We start from the raw sequence: 14,381 nt of genomic DNA on the forward strand, positions 1-14,381 counted from the left end.
CAATATCAAATCCCTCATTGGTATTTCCCATTTCTGAAACTTCCTATACTCAAACCCCATGAAGCTGTTTCCTTCACTTGTCCTCACTGTATTAAGAGGTATCTAACTGTTTACTCAATATAAATCTTTACATGAAGAAATGAGTGCTGGCAACTTAACACGAGGGAACCTCAATTTTCTTTTGGTCATGGTATTTCATCCCAACAGTTGAAAAACTAACTAGGACAGAAATTGGTACCAGGATTGTGAGGTATTAATTACTGTGACAGATCTTGAACCTTGTTTTCTTTTGTAAAACTATGGAAGGACCTTTGTTCTTTGGATTGGAGTTATTGAAGATTCAATTCAAACCTTGGTGAGTGGTGTTGTGGGAATGTGGAAGATAAGAATGCTGGTAAATACAGAGGATGGAAACCTGGCTTGTGAAGTTCTAGGGGAAGTTTTGGGAGACAAAAACTATCATTTTCAGGACCGCTGCATATTTTGAATTAAGAACCTCTGGCTCTTGTCTGCTAGGAGAGCTCAAAGACTAAGTTGTGACTAGCAAGAGTAGCACCACTGAAGTAAAACCTTTGAGTTACTGGGACAATTGATGCTGGTCTGTTGGAGCTAAGAAATTAGCAGTGATTAAGAAGTGGTAAGTGTTTCATCAGAGTCAGCACACAGAAGCTGTGTTCCAGAGGTGACCAAAGTTTTACCTTGAGCTGGCAGCTGATCTTGGTAGTGAAAGAGCCACGCAGGTGGTACTAATTTTGAACACATAAAGGGGTCATGAAGAACAGGTAGGGTTGACACTGTGGCATGGCTCAAGTCTGTGAAGAGATCTGAGCCCAGGAGAAGTTGTTGGTGAAAGTGCAAACCAACTGCAATAGACCTCAGCATTTTGGAGATGCCAGTACCATGGGATGACCACCAAGGACAGCAGCAGTAACAAAATGGAGCTTAGAAGACAAGCAATGTGCCCGGCAAAGGGAGCCAGAGAAGTCACCCAATCCCCTTATAGGAACCGTAAGATAGTGAGTAAATGTCAGATATTGGAAATTGAGTTATTTACACTGGAGTTCAGTTTTGCTTTGTTCGGATTGTGACTGTGCCACATTTCTTCCCTCTTGAATAAAAAATGTAATTAATTTAATTTCGGTTTTTGCAGTAGCCCACAACTGAGAGACTGTGAGCTTTTAAAAGAGATTTTGTAATTTTAAAGAGAACAGATTATTTTTAAAAAAGACTGTGGGGACTTCATGTTTTATATTTTGATAATATTAACATGTTACTTTGGAGATGAATAAGAAAAAAGGGTTTGGTTTAAACAGTGATATGTTTATGTGTCAAGTTGACAGGGAATCAGTTGTGCTGGCTAGCTTTATGTCAAGTTGATTGATGTAAGCTATACTCATCTGAGAGGAAGGAGCTCAACTGAGAAAATGCATCTATAAACTGGGCCACAGGGAAGCCTGAAAGATATTTATTAACTAGTGATTGTTGTGGAGAGCACAGTTCATTAGGGGTTTGGACATCACCACACTGGTGGTCCTGGGTGCTATGAAACAGCAGGCCGAGCAAGCTACCACAAGGAACAAACCAGTCAAGTAAACAACACTCTTAAATGGCCTCTGTACCTGCTGCTGCCTCCTCCAGGTTCCTGCCTTACTTGAGTTCCTGTATGGATTTCTTTCAATGATAAACAGTGATGTGGAAATGTAAGCCAAATAAACAAACCCTTTTCCCCCTAACTTGCTTTTGGTCATAGTATTTCATCACAGCAATATAAATCCTAATTAGGACAAAATATTTGGCTATTCCCTAATAAACAAACAAACAAATAAATAAAAGACTTATTCCAAGAATATTAAGTTCAACAAATGAGTTCATTGTATACATTTAGTGAATCACTGTTTCTATTTCAACTGTAATAAAGCACTCATTTACTAAACAGAGAACTGCAAGATGACACATGATTTTCATGAAGAGACATTACTCACATCATACAAGTAATACCAGTATCGACTGATGGCGTGTAAAACTCTTAAAAGAAGGATCACATCTAAGGATGGGTCTTCAAAGGTAATATTTTCAGGTGGTGTGGGAATGAGGTAAACTTCTAAAGGATTTGCTACTGATGGGCACACTCCATCTAAATGATAGAAAGTTTCAGCTTTAATCAAAGCAACAATGGCTAAACTACAGACTCAAAGTTACCATTACCATCTGAAATTGTGTCATGTTTAACTTCTTGGCATATCAATGTTATCAGACATTTCTTCCCTTTTAACCCTGTGCACAGTAACACATAGGTACATAAAATTTCAAGTTCCCCTGAACATACATACCCAAACAACAGTAGAAAAATAACTAACCCCTTTTGCATTCCCTTCCTGTGGTGTAAAGACACCCTATGAGATTAAGGACCAATCTGTTGGTGACTAGACAAAGTCTTCAGCAGTCTTTAGTATGAATGCAATTTAACCCTTCATGAAATCATGAATTCTTAAAATATTATAAGAATGTCATGATTGATTTTCAGTTTTAATTTTATAGATACTTAATTCTAGCTTACTAGACATTAAAGTCAAAGACTTAACTAAAAGTTAAATCTACCCTATAGTGATTTATTTAATTATCCCCAAAGCTTTCTGGAGCTCTGAATCAGTTTTATTTCTAGCAGAAATGCAGAGAGGCCAGGGCCCTGCTTCTCTCGGTATGATGTCACCTTACCATGCCATAACTCATCATGCTTCTTTGCATTTCTGGGGGAAGTTTTTGTTGGAGCTGTTTGGGCTCTTCCCCTTTTGCCACCAACACAATCTTTACTATTTTCTTCATCCTCTCTCACAGGTTTGTACCTAAGGAGATATGATAGCATGAAAGTCAAATGTAGATTTTTAATGTGCAAATTATTCAGCAAAGCTAATGTTTAAGTCACAGAATTCCTAAGAGTTCTCTGGAGTCTGCCCTCTTTCTCCCTATTTGGTTTCAGAGTTACCAAGCGTTTGTTTTCCTAAAACAAAACAGTAAGTCAGTCTTCCCAGGAACACTTTACTTCGGGAAATGATTCTTTTCTGTAAGTGGCAGAAACTATAAAGGCAGCATAGGAAGCCGCATCCAAATGACACAGAATTCAGAGCTTCAAACTATAATATATAATAATATATAATAAAATATAATATAATACCACACCATTTTGACTCCATTAAAAGACCTAAACTAATCAAAAAGCAGCTTACTGCCTATAAACATGCTTTCTAGTATGGAAGTAATGTTCATTTACATCTATGCATAATATATATTTAAAAGGCTTTTTCATAGTTCAAATGCAAGATTTAGGTTCTCCCTCTAGTCACAGAATTGGACCATGAATTTAATATGAATTCTAAACCAAAGATCACATACCACCAAGAGAAGCCAGTTCAGACTTACCATATTGTATGAGTCTTTGTCCAAATACCAGCTCTTCCCAGAGGATTGCTCTCATCATCAGTAGATTCCCTTTCATCTTCAGCCTGTACACTGAACTGCCGCACTGCCTGATACACCGTCATGTTATATGGTAGTAAATGTTCTCCAATATAAAACTGTAGCCTGTGCCTTACATTTCCTGAATTTAAAAACTGAGCAGCCTGAATAAAGCAAAGAAAGGTCCATATAAGCCCAAGTACTGGCATCTATACATTAGCCAAGACATATCCTGCTGGAGAAACAAACTAAGACCTATGGTGGATGTTTGAAACTACAGATCCTCCTGAAGTCCCTATATTCTGATTATCACTTACCTAAAATGCTTTAAGACAGAAGTGATCAGAGACTAAACTTTTTGTTTCAAGAATGAGGATACTTGCATATACACAGGGATGGTATCCAAGTCTAGACAATTCATATTTTGCATGCACAGATTTGAAGACAACTGAATATTAGTACAATTAATAACTTCCATTTTTTCTACAACCTACCACATACAAGCAAATGTGGATTTTGCACATGTAATATCCAATTGATTTCAGATTTTGAATTCCCTCTGGGAAATTGGTGAATTTTTCCTTCTACATACACCATTAATTTATAAGCAGATACAATAAGAAACTTATAAATAAAAAATTTATTACATAAATACACTAAAATAAACTATTAATTACTAAAACAATTGTTCATTTCTGTGATTTTTTTTTCCAACAATGGTTGGTGAGGGGCTATTTGAACCCAGGAAATCTAAATCACAAATACAGCATGATATAACTACAATATGGTATAAAAAGTACCTACCAGAGACTCATCTATTTCCTCATCTGATCCATCATCATCACTGTCTTCATCATCTTCTCTTACTCTTCCATACCCTAAGCAACAAAACAAAACCAAGCAAACAAAAAAAAATTTAGGCCAAAAACATAGTTAATTAGGAATTTTAGGTGTCAGATAAAAGACACTGGTTATACTGATATTTTCTTTAAAAAGTAGATATTACATTCTGATCTATCAGAAAGAATTCTCATTCTTATCAGAAAGCATTCAACATACGTCTATTTACTTCTGGTAGGAACAGAGATTCCTACTGCCTAAGGTTTATCAGGAACAGCAATATACCCTTTAATGCTAATTTCATAACCATACAAGTAAAGGACATAGATGTAAAATACCTCTAACCACAAGGTATCTTTCAATAGCTTGCACCAGAGCCAGAGGATCGATCTTGACAGGTCCGCCTTTCCACTGTTTCACATTTGCACAGTCTGGGTGTCTTTGTAATTGACATTTTAACTGATGTGTGTTGAAAAACTTTAAAGCTTGTGATCCTCTGTTGAGAGAAAAGCTCAAGATAATTTGAGAAAAAAAGGTTATTCTATTATTTTCAGTCAACATATTAGTTAAACTAAAAACAGACACACAAAAATCCTTTTTTTATAGTACAAAGCATTTAGCATGGAATGAACATGATCTCTAGCCACCGTGAATTCATATGATCAATGATGTCATAAATACTGGCTTCAATGAAATGCCATGCCTACTGGATTATTCAGGTGGAATAGGAACACTTCAACTATCTGAACACACTTCTGCAGGAATTTTTCCTCTACTAAATTCTATTCAAAAAGCAAGGGAGGAAGAATCCTCTATTTTTTTGCTTCTACTTTCAATTTCACTTTAAAAAATAAAACATGAAATAACATAAAAATAAAAAAAAATCAACCTTCAAATTTACATTGCTATGTACTTTTAAATGAACGGCTACATCATTTGATAACTGTTTTCTTCCTGTTATAAGTTCTGACAAGAGTCAAATATAGTCAAACTTAAATGTGGCTAATTGTACGACTCCATGAAGCATGCAAATATTAAGCAAGCATAGTTCATATAAATGCAGACAAGTGGAAAGCCTTATGGCTTTTTTATTCTGGTCTATGTTTGAGACTCAAATAGCCACGTAGCTTTTTTGCCTACACTTTGTGGCTATTCATTTAAAAGGATGTAGCAAAGTAAACTGAAGGTTAGTTTTAAATTTTGTATTTTATTTATAAGAGAAATCTAAAGGAAAAAATATAGGATTCTACCCTCCTTATTTTTTGATTGGGATCACAGGTATGCCACCATATTTTGTGATATCCCTTTGTTTCATAAAACTATTCTAAGATAGTATAGTGCTATACTAGTGTATATTATACAGAAAACAACTTAAGCCACACTATGGAAAGCATTATGTACATTGACTACATTTTTAAAACACATAGAAACATGGATTTTAAAATAAAAATAACTTTTTCAATGAAGCTTACAGAACTGCCTAACAATTTTATCTTTCTATAACAACTTACATAGTAAAACCCATTATAGTTATATAGTTATAACCACTTATCACATAAAGTCTCAGAATAAATGTTTTGTTGCCCACATACAAAAAAATTATTTGAGACTGGGCAGTGGCGGCACATGCTTTTAATTCCAGCACTAGAGAGACAGATAGGCAGGTATCTGTGAGTTTGAGGCCAGCCCTGTCTACAAAGTGAGTTCCAGGACAGCCAGAGTTGTTACACAGAAAAACCTCATCTAGAAAATAAAAATAAATGAAAAAAAAAAAATAGTTGGAGAAGCATTACATATTAAAACTTATCAATGTACAGAAACTAAAAATGTGTTTCAAATATTGTCAATCCAGTCACTGATTTACTTATGTTAGAAATATTAGTTGTCAAAATACACGGTGCGAGCTAAAAGTAGTGTCACACGCCTAATCCCAGCACTTGGGAGACAGAGACAGGTAGATCTCTGAATTTCAGTCTAGCCTGGTATATGGAGTTCTAGGACAGGCCAGACTACACAGCAAACTCCTGTCTTTAAAAAAACAAAACAAAACAAAACAAAACAACAAAAACATGATCTTACCAAGAGCTTACCAAACCTCTCACCATGGTTTCCTTCAACAATTCTAGTAGAAACTGGCCATACCCAGGCAATGGTCCTTACCTGCCTCCAGCCCCATTTCCGCTAGGGAAATCGTGCACTTTAACTGGAAATTGCTCCATTTGGCTGAGGCAGTTGTTCATCTTATGAACTAGTGCCAACAAAGGCGCATGGCCTACTGGTTCTACTCTTCCAATGGGCTCTTCTCCAGGAAGCTAGAGTTACAAATAAACAAACATTAAACAAACCTTTTGAAAAGTCAACACTCCATAGCAAAGATATTTTTAAATAATTTATTTATATATTAGATGTATATGAATATTTTGCCTTTATGTATTCTTGGGTGTCACATGCATGCCTGCCTGGTACCCTAGGAGTTCATAAAATCCTCGGAAACTGGAGTTACAGATGGTCATGAGCCACCATGTGGGTGCTTGGAAGTGAACCTGGGTTCTCTGGAAGAGCAGCCAGTGTTCTTAAGCACTGAGCTATCTCCCCAGCCCCTAGCAAAAACATTTTAATAAGAAGTTTCACAAATGGAGATTTTTATCTATCAATTTTCTTTCTTTTATAATAGATTTCATTAGGACAATGTTTCCAAGTAAGTTAATTAGTTCTTATTTATTTTATGTGCATTGATTAGTGTTTTGCCTGTCTGTATGTATGTCTCTGTAAGGGCACTGGATCCCTGGAACTGGAGTTACAGACAGCAGTTCTAAGCTGCCATGTGGGTGCTGGGAATTGAACCTGAGTCCTTTGGGAAAAGTGGCAGTGGTTTTAACCACTGAGTCATCTCTTCAGCCCCCATATACATAATCTTAAGCAAGATATAAAACCCCTGGGATATCCCACACTTGCACCCACATGCATGTGAAAATAAGATTTAAAATAACACACAACAAAACTAGTATCTAACAATACCACTTCTGACTTTAGACAGTGTTCCAAAAATGCCTATGAACACTTAAAAGGGGCATGGTTAAGCAAGTAAACAGTAATCATTAAGCTCATCATAACCGCCCCCCCTCCCCAAAAAGGCCACTTCCTGAGTTATGACTCTAAAGCAGTTGTAACAGGAGGTCTAATCGAGACTATGTGAGAGTTGTTAGCTCTGTTCTCACCTAAGGGCAAAGAGAAAAGGTGGGAACAAGCCTACAGACCCAGACCCTGTCCTTGTAACCTATAATATAAAGATTGTTGTTAAGCATCTTTTATGGAAAAAACAATAACCTCAACAAATGGAACAAATAGTAATAAATATTAAAATGTAAAACTACTACTAATGATTTACCTTGTGGGAGGGAGGGGGGAAAATACTTGACAAAGTTGATGTGGGCTTCAGGTCACTAGTGGTTGGAAGAATGGCTTTTTGTTTTATTTTTCTACCCAGACTGGTCTAAAACTCACATAACTGAGGATGATCTGTCCTGCCTTGCCCTCCAAGTGTTGGGATCTCAATCATAGGCTTCATGTCTGGTTGCATTTTACTATCTATTTTATGACACATAAAAATTTAAGGAAGTCAGGCATGGTAACTCATACCTTTAACACCAGCACCAAGGAGGCAGAGGCAATCAGATCTCTGAATTCCAGGCCAGGCTCATCTATAATAAAACCTTGTCAACAAATACATGTCAAAGGAATCTAACTGAATAGGCAACACACAACATACTCTTATTGGGACACAAATGTACGCACTTGCTAGCACCAATTCTATTAAGATGTGACCGTTATTAACTTACTGGAGAAGAAAAAAATACATGTAGGAATCGCTTTAATCGGATCTCTCGGCTGACAGCATCCTTTTCACTTTTAGATGTCAAGTAGAACAACAGTTGTTTCACAAATCCACTATGTTGGATTTCAAATGATGAAACATCTGATTCGGAGACTATGCTACGGATTTCTACAAGGCACTCAGCTCCACCGTCCACCTGAAACAGTGAAGAGAATTCTATACTTATTTAAACAGTACAATTCACATTTACATGGGCCAGCTATGAACCATATGAGCTGTAATACAACCTTCCAGGTAAGATAAGCCCACTGGAGCAACGTGGTTCAAACATTACTTGGCAAATTCTTTCCTTAAGATTTGAAGCCCACTGCACATGAAGGAATTCATTTCAGTGGAGGTCAAAAGCCCTCCTGTTGTTTTGCTAAATGGCCAGAGTCAAAACATCTTATAAATAATCAGATTAGTGTTGGTCCCAGTCTTGGTCAGAGAACGGTTTGCAACAGATAATAATATTTAGTCATAACTGGTAAAAGTGCTGAGAAAAATTTCTTTTAACCATTTATCCCAAAGCAGAACATCTATTATCAATTCTTACAAGGCTCAGGGAACACTACAGAAAAAGATTTCATGATGAAGAACAGGTATTCCATTTAACTAATGCATTTTCTATGTAGGGATTAAAAAATAATATAATAATACAAACTCAAAATAAAGAGGCTATCAGAAAAAAATTGCGTCATTAAGTGAATGGATCATGTTCAACAAAATATGACATGCTATCTCTAACTATGCAGAATACATTTAACAACAAAAATAAACACAGAAGTAGAACTACTTGAGAACCAGAAGAGAGAGGGACAAGAGAGGGTATTGGGAGGGAAATTTGAATACAATCAAAGTACATAATATACATGTATAAATGTCATAGTGAAGATCATAACTTTGTATAATTAATTAATAACTTTTTCAAATTAGAATGTTCATTTTGAAAGCCAGATTAAAATGATGAAATGTGATGTGGTTTTAGTTAGTAAACTTAAAATATTTATAAAATAGCTTAGAAAACAAGAATGGAAATTAGAAAAGGTACATTTACAAAGAGTCAATGAAATGGTCATGACAAAGTCTCACGCCTTTCCAAGTAAATGCTATGAGTCTGCAGGTGGGGACAGTTATGTGGATTTAGAAAGGACATTCTTCAGAAACCGTCTGAAATTTTGTCATTTGTCAAGAACTAGAGAGCACAAAGAATGAAAAGTAATGGCAAGTCAAGGGACACGGAGCAAAAGAAACCAATGTTTCTACAAATCCCACGAAATCATCCACCGGCAAACAAGATGCACTGCACAATACCTGGAGGTTGAGTTGTTCAGTTGCAGCACAAAGTCTCTGAAGTACATTCAAGGCAGGGTTGCTTCCATCCATATTCTCTGAACTAAAGTAACGCTCAACAAATTTATGCGCCTGCTCCTTAATCCAACCTTTAATTTTTTCTCTACAAGGAGGTAAAAGGAGATATTAATGTTTCCATGTAGGTAAAAAAATCTAAACTGAAAGTCAGATTAGGGACCTGTAAGATATTTCAGCAGGTTAAGGTGGCTGCCAAAATGACCTGAGTTCAATACCCAGGACGGTGGAGAAAACCAACTTCTGCAAGTTGTTTACTGACTTCCTCAAGTACTTAGATACACACACACACACACACACACACACACACACACACATAGACATAAAGGAAATAAAATTACAGCTTTTATGAAAAACAACTAAGAGCTCAATACCCGAATACAAATTTACAAAATAATTGACAAAAGGAAAAAATATATCTACAGTGTTCATCACTGTTCCCTAAAGAGGTGAGGTGAAGATAAGGTATACCAGACGGATGTGACCAGGCTGTTGAAATTATAAACTTTAAAAATCATTTGCTTATTATTCTTCATAACTAATTTAGAGAATCAGCAGCCAACTCAATCAAATTAAAAGTTATCTTTAAAATAAAGTATTACTGGGAAAATGTCTTATTTATAGAGGAAGTAGTCTACACAGGTACTCTACATCAAGTGCCTTCCCAAGAAAGGCATTGCCATATGACCCACACGCTGGAAAGAAATTAGTATCTGACATGGAGCCAAGTACGTTTTTAAAAAGCAGGTGGTCTCCCCTACAAATCTTCAAATTCCATTAAGTAGGTAGAAAAATTTCATTAAAATGTATAAACAGAAAATGCAAGCATAATTCAATAAAAGGTTTCACATAGAAAAAAACTAACCAGAACTGTCAAGTAGATATATTATATATATTTTTATATGCAGGGGATAGGGCTGAAACCATAGGCAAGTCCTGAGCTACATACATACATCCTCCTAAGAATCTACCTAATCTGAGTTGAGAATAAATTGAACCAAGCCCACGTATCATCTCCATGTAATGAATGTGCTCAATACACTCATACTGAGACCTTTCAGATGAAGAACTCCCACCCCCAATCCCAGCACAAACTTTACCTATTATTGGATATGGTGTCTTTTGAGGCTGCCCTGGCAAGACCACTAACTCCTGCAGTTCGTGCTGGCTCAATGTTGTTGCTGTTGGACTGTGCACTTAATCTTCCCCACGTTTTTGGATTCAAGCTTGCCAGGAAGGAAGATTTAGGTGACTGAGTAGTGGTAGGGCTTTTAGCTATAAAGAGAAAAGAATTACATTCAAATTATTTCAATAAAACTGAGAAAAAAAAATCAACAAACCATTCACAGACATAATATAGGAATTAAGAGCACCAAATCATGAGCAAGCTTATCACCTTCCCCTCCATTTACCTATTAATTCAACAAAGGACTCACCTTGATTGTCTACTTTGTCATCGTCTCTTGGAGGTGAATACTTTGGCCTTCTTGGCCCTCGTTTTGGCAGTCGTTTTCTCTTGAGAACATCACTTAATCGACTGTTGTACAGAAAAACAATGGATGAGGTTAGCAATTACCACGGAAGAACCCAGCTAAGATACTAGAGGCAGTGACACGAATAAAAATGTCACAACAATTTTCATTGAGTGATTTTAATATGGAATCTGCAACAGTCATACTCGAAAGGATGTATGGAGACAGAAAACTGCTGCTAAAAAATAAAAACTAAAGGCTTAATTTTCTTCATGTGCAATTTTGTAAAATGTAATGTATTTAAATAAAAATACAAAGAATGATTGACAAAAAAAATAAAACCAAACGAGTATATTTCTTCCCTAACCTAACTTGCAACACATGGGGCTTAATGTTCATACTAACTACTTACAGTATTATATCCAAAAGGTATAACGAAGGCAATAACAACATAATGATTTCCATACCTGTTTTTAAACTATATAAGTCTATTAAGTGATAATGTGAACAACCTATTTGGAACTAGAACCAATATTAATTGAACTGTCTACAGCATTTCTTTTATCACGTTTTGTTTGATTGTTGAGACAGCATTTCCACATTACCTTAGGTTGGACCTCAAATCCATGATTCTCTTCCCTCACCCTTTGGCTCTGAGAGTAGGGAGGGCTTCACTTCATCTGCCCCAAGACTTTATTCTAAACAACACTACACCACACCTTGCAACCTCCTGCTCTTGACATTAAAAATTATTTCTGAAATTATTTAATAACAAAAATACAAAAGAATGAGCAGATAAATGAACATTCTAGGGGACAGCAAAATAGCTAAATAAGTAAAGGACTTGCCATCAAGCCAGACAACCTGAATATGATAGAACAAATGAACCAACTGGTGCAAATTGTCCTCTGACTTCCAACACTGGCACCAGGGAACACAAACACACAAATAAATATGCTTTTAAAAATTAAGCAAATTGTTCCAGCTGTGTTGCTCTATAGCTCAAATAACATTTAAATAATTTAAATGAAGACTCCCAGAGTCTGGTAATTCTATGAAATAGGTATACTTAATATATTCAAATACACAACCAAGAAAAATTTTCAGGAAGAAATATGCTATAACAACTTGTAAATGAAAAATGAACATTTTACTTGGAGGACTGAAGACATGGTTCAACAGTTAAAAGCATCTGTTTCTCTCCAGGAATTAGGGTCTGTTTCCAGCACCTACATGGAGAATCATAACCTTATTTCTGGGCATCTGATGCTCTCTTTTAGCCTCTGAAGGTACCTACACATTTATGGTGTGCAAACATATACTAAGGTGCACATACATAACAAAAACAATGAGGACTGTGTTCTACACAGTGAATTCTTGATGAGAGAGTCAGTGCTACATACCAAGATTTAAAAACTTGGAACAAGGAACAAATTAAGATAAAATATTTTAAAAGAAAGGCTTTCTTTGGAATAATAAACTATTAGATTGCATAATAAACAACTACTTCCTTATTGAAACTGGCTTAGAAATATTATATTATTATCAAACTATTATAAGAAGTTGTTAATTAATATAATATTAGGAGATTATTTTAGTTCCAGGACACAAAGAAACCCTATCTCCATCACCCCCATGCAAAAGAAAGATTACATCTGTCTGCGTTATCTCACAGAATCCTGTGATGGAGCAGTTAAAGATCTCTCAGGCATCAAGTAAACATGTTATAGTAAAGCCCTGTATTGATATACGGTTACTGAAAGACCAAAGCACAGAAGAAGTGCTGAGATGGAGGAACAGTAAGGTAGAAGGGCAAATGGGAGAAAAGCACAACAGCAGCACAGGTGGGAAGGTACAAAGTCCAACAGGTTCTTTAAGGTATACAAGATTTAAATTTAGGATCGCAGTGACAATATTTTACCAGATATATATTACAGGAGCTAGCTCTGATTTCCTAGCAGCCACATGAGTTCAATTCCCAGCACCTACAAGGCAACTCACTACCATCTTGTAAGTCTAGTCCCAGAAGGTTGGGTGGTGTCTTATTTTGGCCTGCAAGGGAACTGCATGAACACGATACAGAACCATCCATGTAGGCAAAAACACCTCTAAATATGTTAATAAAAATGATAAAAGTTTTCGTGAAAAAAATTTCTCAAGTAGGAGTCTAGAACATCAACGCAGATAAAGGCAAAGTACTTTAAAATTTCACAACAAAACTCACCCTTGAGGGCTCAGGTCCAGTGAATCATCTCTGCTATGCTGCAAGCTGGGTGACCCAAGATCAGCAGAAGCATTGGTTGCAGCCGTGGCTGTCCCACTGCTGGCTGGTGTTGTGGACCCCAGGGATCCTGAACCATTTGTACACGCCTTTGGTGGACTTGTCAACAAAGACTCAGATTCTGCTAAATGCTTTACTTGATGCATGACACCTTCAAACACAACAAAAAGAGAGGTCAGTTTAATCAGGAGTTAAGAATAACCCCCACCACTATGAAATCCCTAAATGTTAAGCCTAATAAGCTAGAAATAAAGCCAGGAAAAGAAGTTTCCATATCAACTCCAATCAGAAGGAGTAAAATTCAGGGGCTGGAGAGATAGCTCAGAGGTTCAGAGGCTCCTCTTCCAGAGGTCCTGGGTTCAATTTCTAGGTCAAACATGGTGGCTCACAACCATCTAATAATGAGATCTGGTACCCTCTTCTGGCATGCAGGCATATATGCAGAAAGAACACTATTTACTTATATAATAAATAAATCTTTGAAAAATAAGTAAAATGCAAAGGTATTTTTATTGAATGTATTCTAATCTTCAAACCAAAAATCATATAAAACAGTTATACAAAAAGTAGAAAATATCCACTTTATAAACAATAGTAAATCTAAGAAACACAGCACACATCACAGTATGATAACTGCAAAGGGAAGAGACATAAGTAGTCAATTAGCTTCAAAGGTTATGAGGGAAACACTGTAAAAATACTGCTATCTATAAAAGGGCTACTGGTGACCACACTGTCAGAGAAAGGAGAGCTGAAGAGTTCCTATTGTGATAGGAGATACACAGTCACAGATATCTAAGAAAGCCTGTGTCAAATAAATAAAATTCTGTGGATGAAATTATATATGATTGCACAGACATTTTTCAGGGGTCCTAATCTTTCATTAGGTTCTTGTTGCTTTATGCTGTTTAGGATTTTTTTGTTTGCTGTTGTTTGTTGGGATCCTAGAATTTTCTATACAGACCAGGCTGGCCTCAAACTAACAGATATTCACCCATCTCTGTCTCCCGAGGACTGGGATTATAGATGGGCACTACCATACCTGGCTTCCTTTAGATTCTTTAAGAAAAGAAGGGGGGAGGGGCGGATGATT

General features: G+C 36.3%; 1 protein-coding gene across 14 annotated transcripts in view; it reads right to left on the reverse strand.

Annotated features, from left to right (window-relative positions):
• Trip12 (thyroid hormone receptor interactor 12) overlaps positions 1-14,381 on the reverse strand; it is a 119,713-nt gene that overhangs the window by 22,000 nt on the left and 83,332 nt on the right. For 9 of the 14 annotated variants that reach the window (XM_050154293.1, XM_050154300.1, XM_050154298.1 and 6 more), the window contains 11 exons: positions 13,232-13,439; positions 10,972-11,072; positions 10,636-10,810; positions 9,482-9,623; positions 8,133-8,324; positions 6,454-6,605; positions 4,632-4,804; positions 4,258-4,331; positions 3,418-3,617; positions 2,716-2,843; positions 1,983-2,134 (listed from right to left, as the gene is read on the reverse strand). In XM_050154293.1, the coding sequence (XP_050010250.1) occupies positions 1,983-2,134; positions 2,716-2,843; positions 3,418-3,617; positions 4,258-4,331; positions 4,632-4,804; positions 6,454-6,605; positions 8,133-8,324; positions 9,482-9,623; positions 10,636-10,810; positions 10,972-11,072; positions 13,232-13,439 (1,697 nt within the window). The remainder of the gene's footprint in view (positions 1-1,982; positions 2,135-2,715; positions 2,844-3,417; positions 3,618-4,257; positions 4,332-4,631; positions 4,805-6,453; positions 6,606-8,132; positions 8,325-9,481; positions 9,624-10,635; positions 10,811-10,971; positions 11,073-13,231; positions 13,440-14,381) is intronic. The other 5 variants (XM_050154305.1, XM_050154304.1, XM_050154301.1 and 2 more) reach the window with 1 other exon arrangement.

Source organism: Alexandromys fortis, unplaced genomic scaffold (assembly GCF_014885135.2).
Source record: "Alexandromys fortis isolate MF-2015 unplaced genomic scaffold, M_Fortis_MF-2015_v1.1 scaffold_40, whole genome shotgun sequence".
NCBI lineage: Eukaryota > Metazoa > Chordata > Mammalia > Rodentia > Cricetidae > Alexandromys > Alexandromys fortis.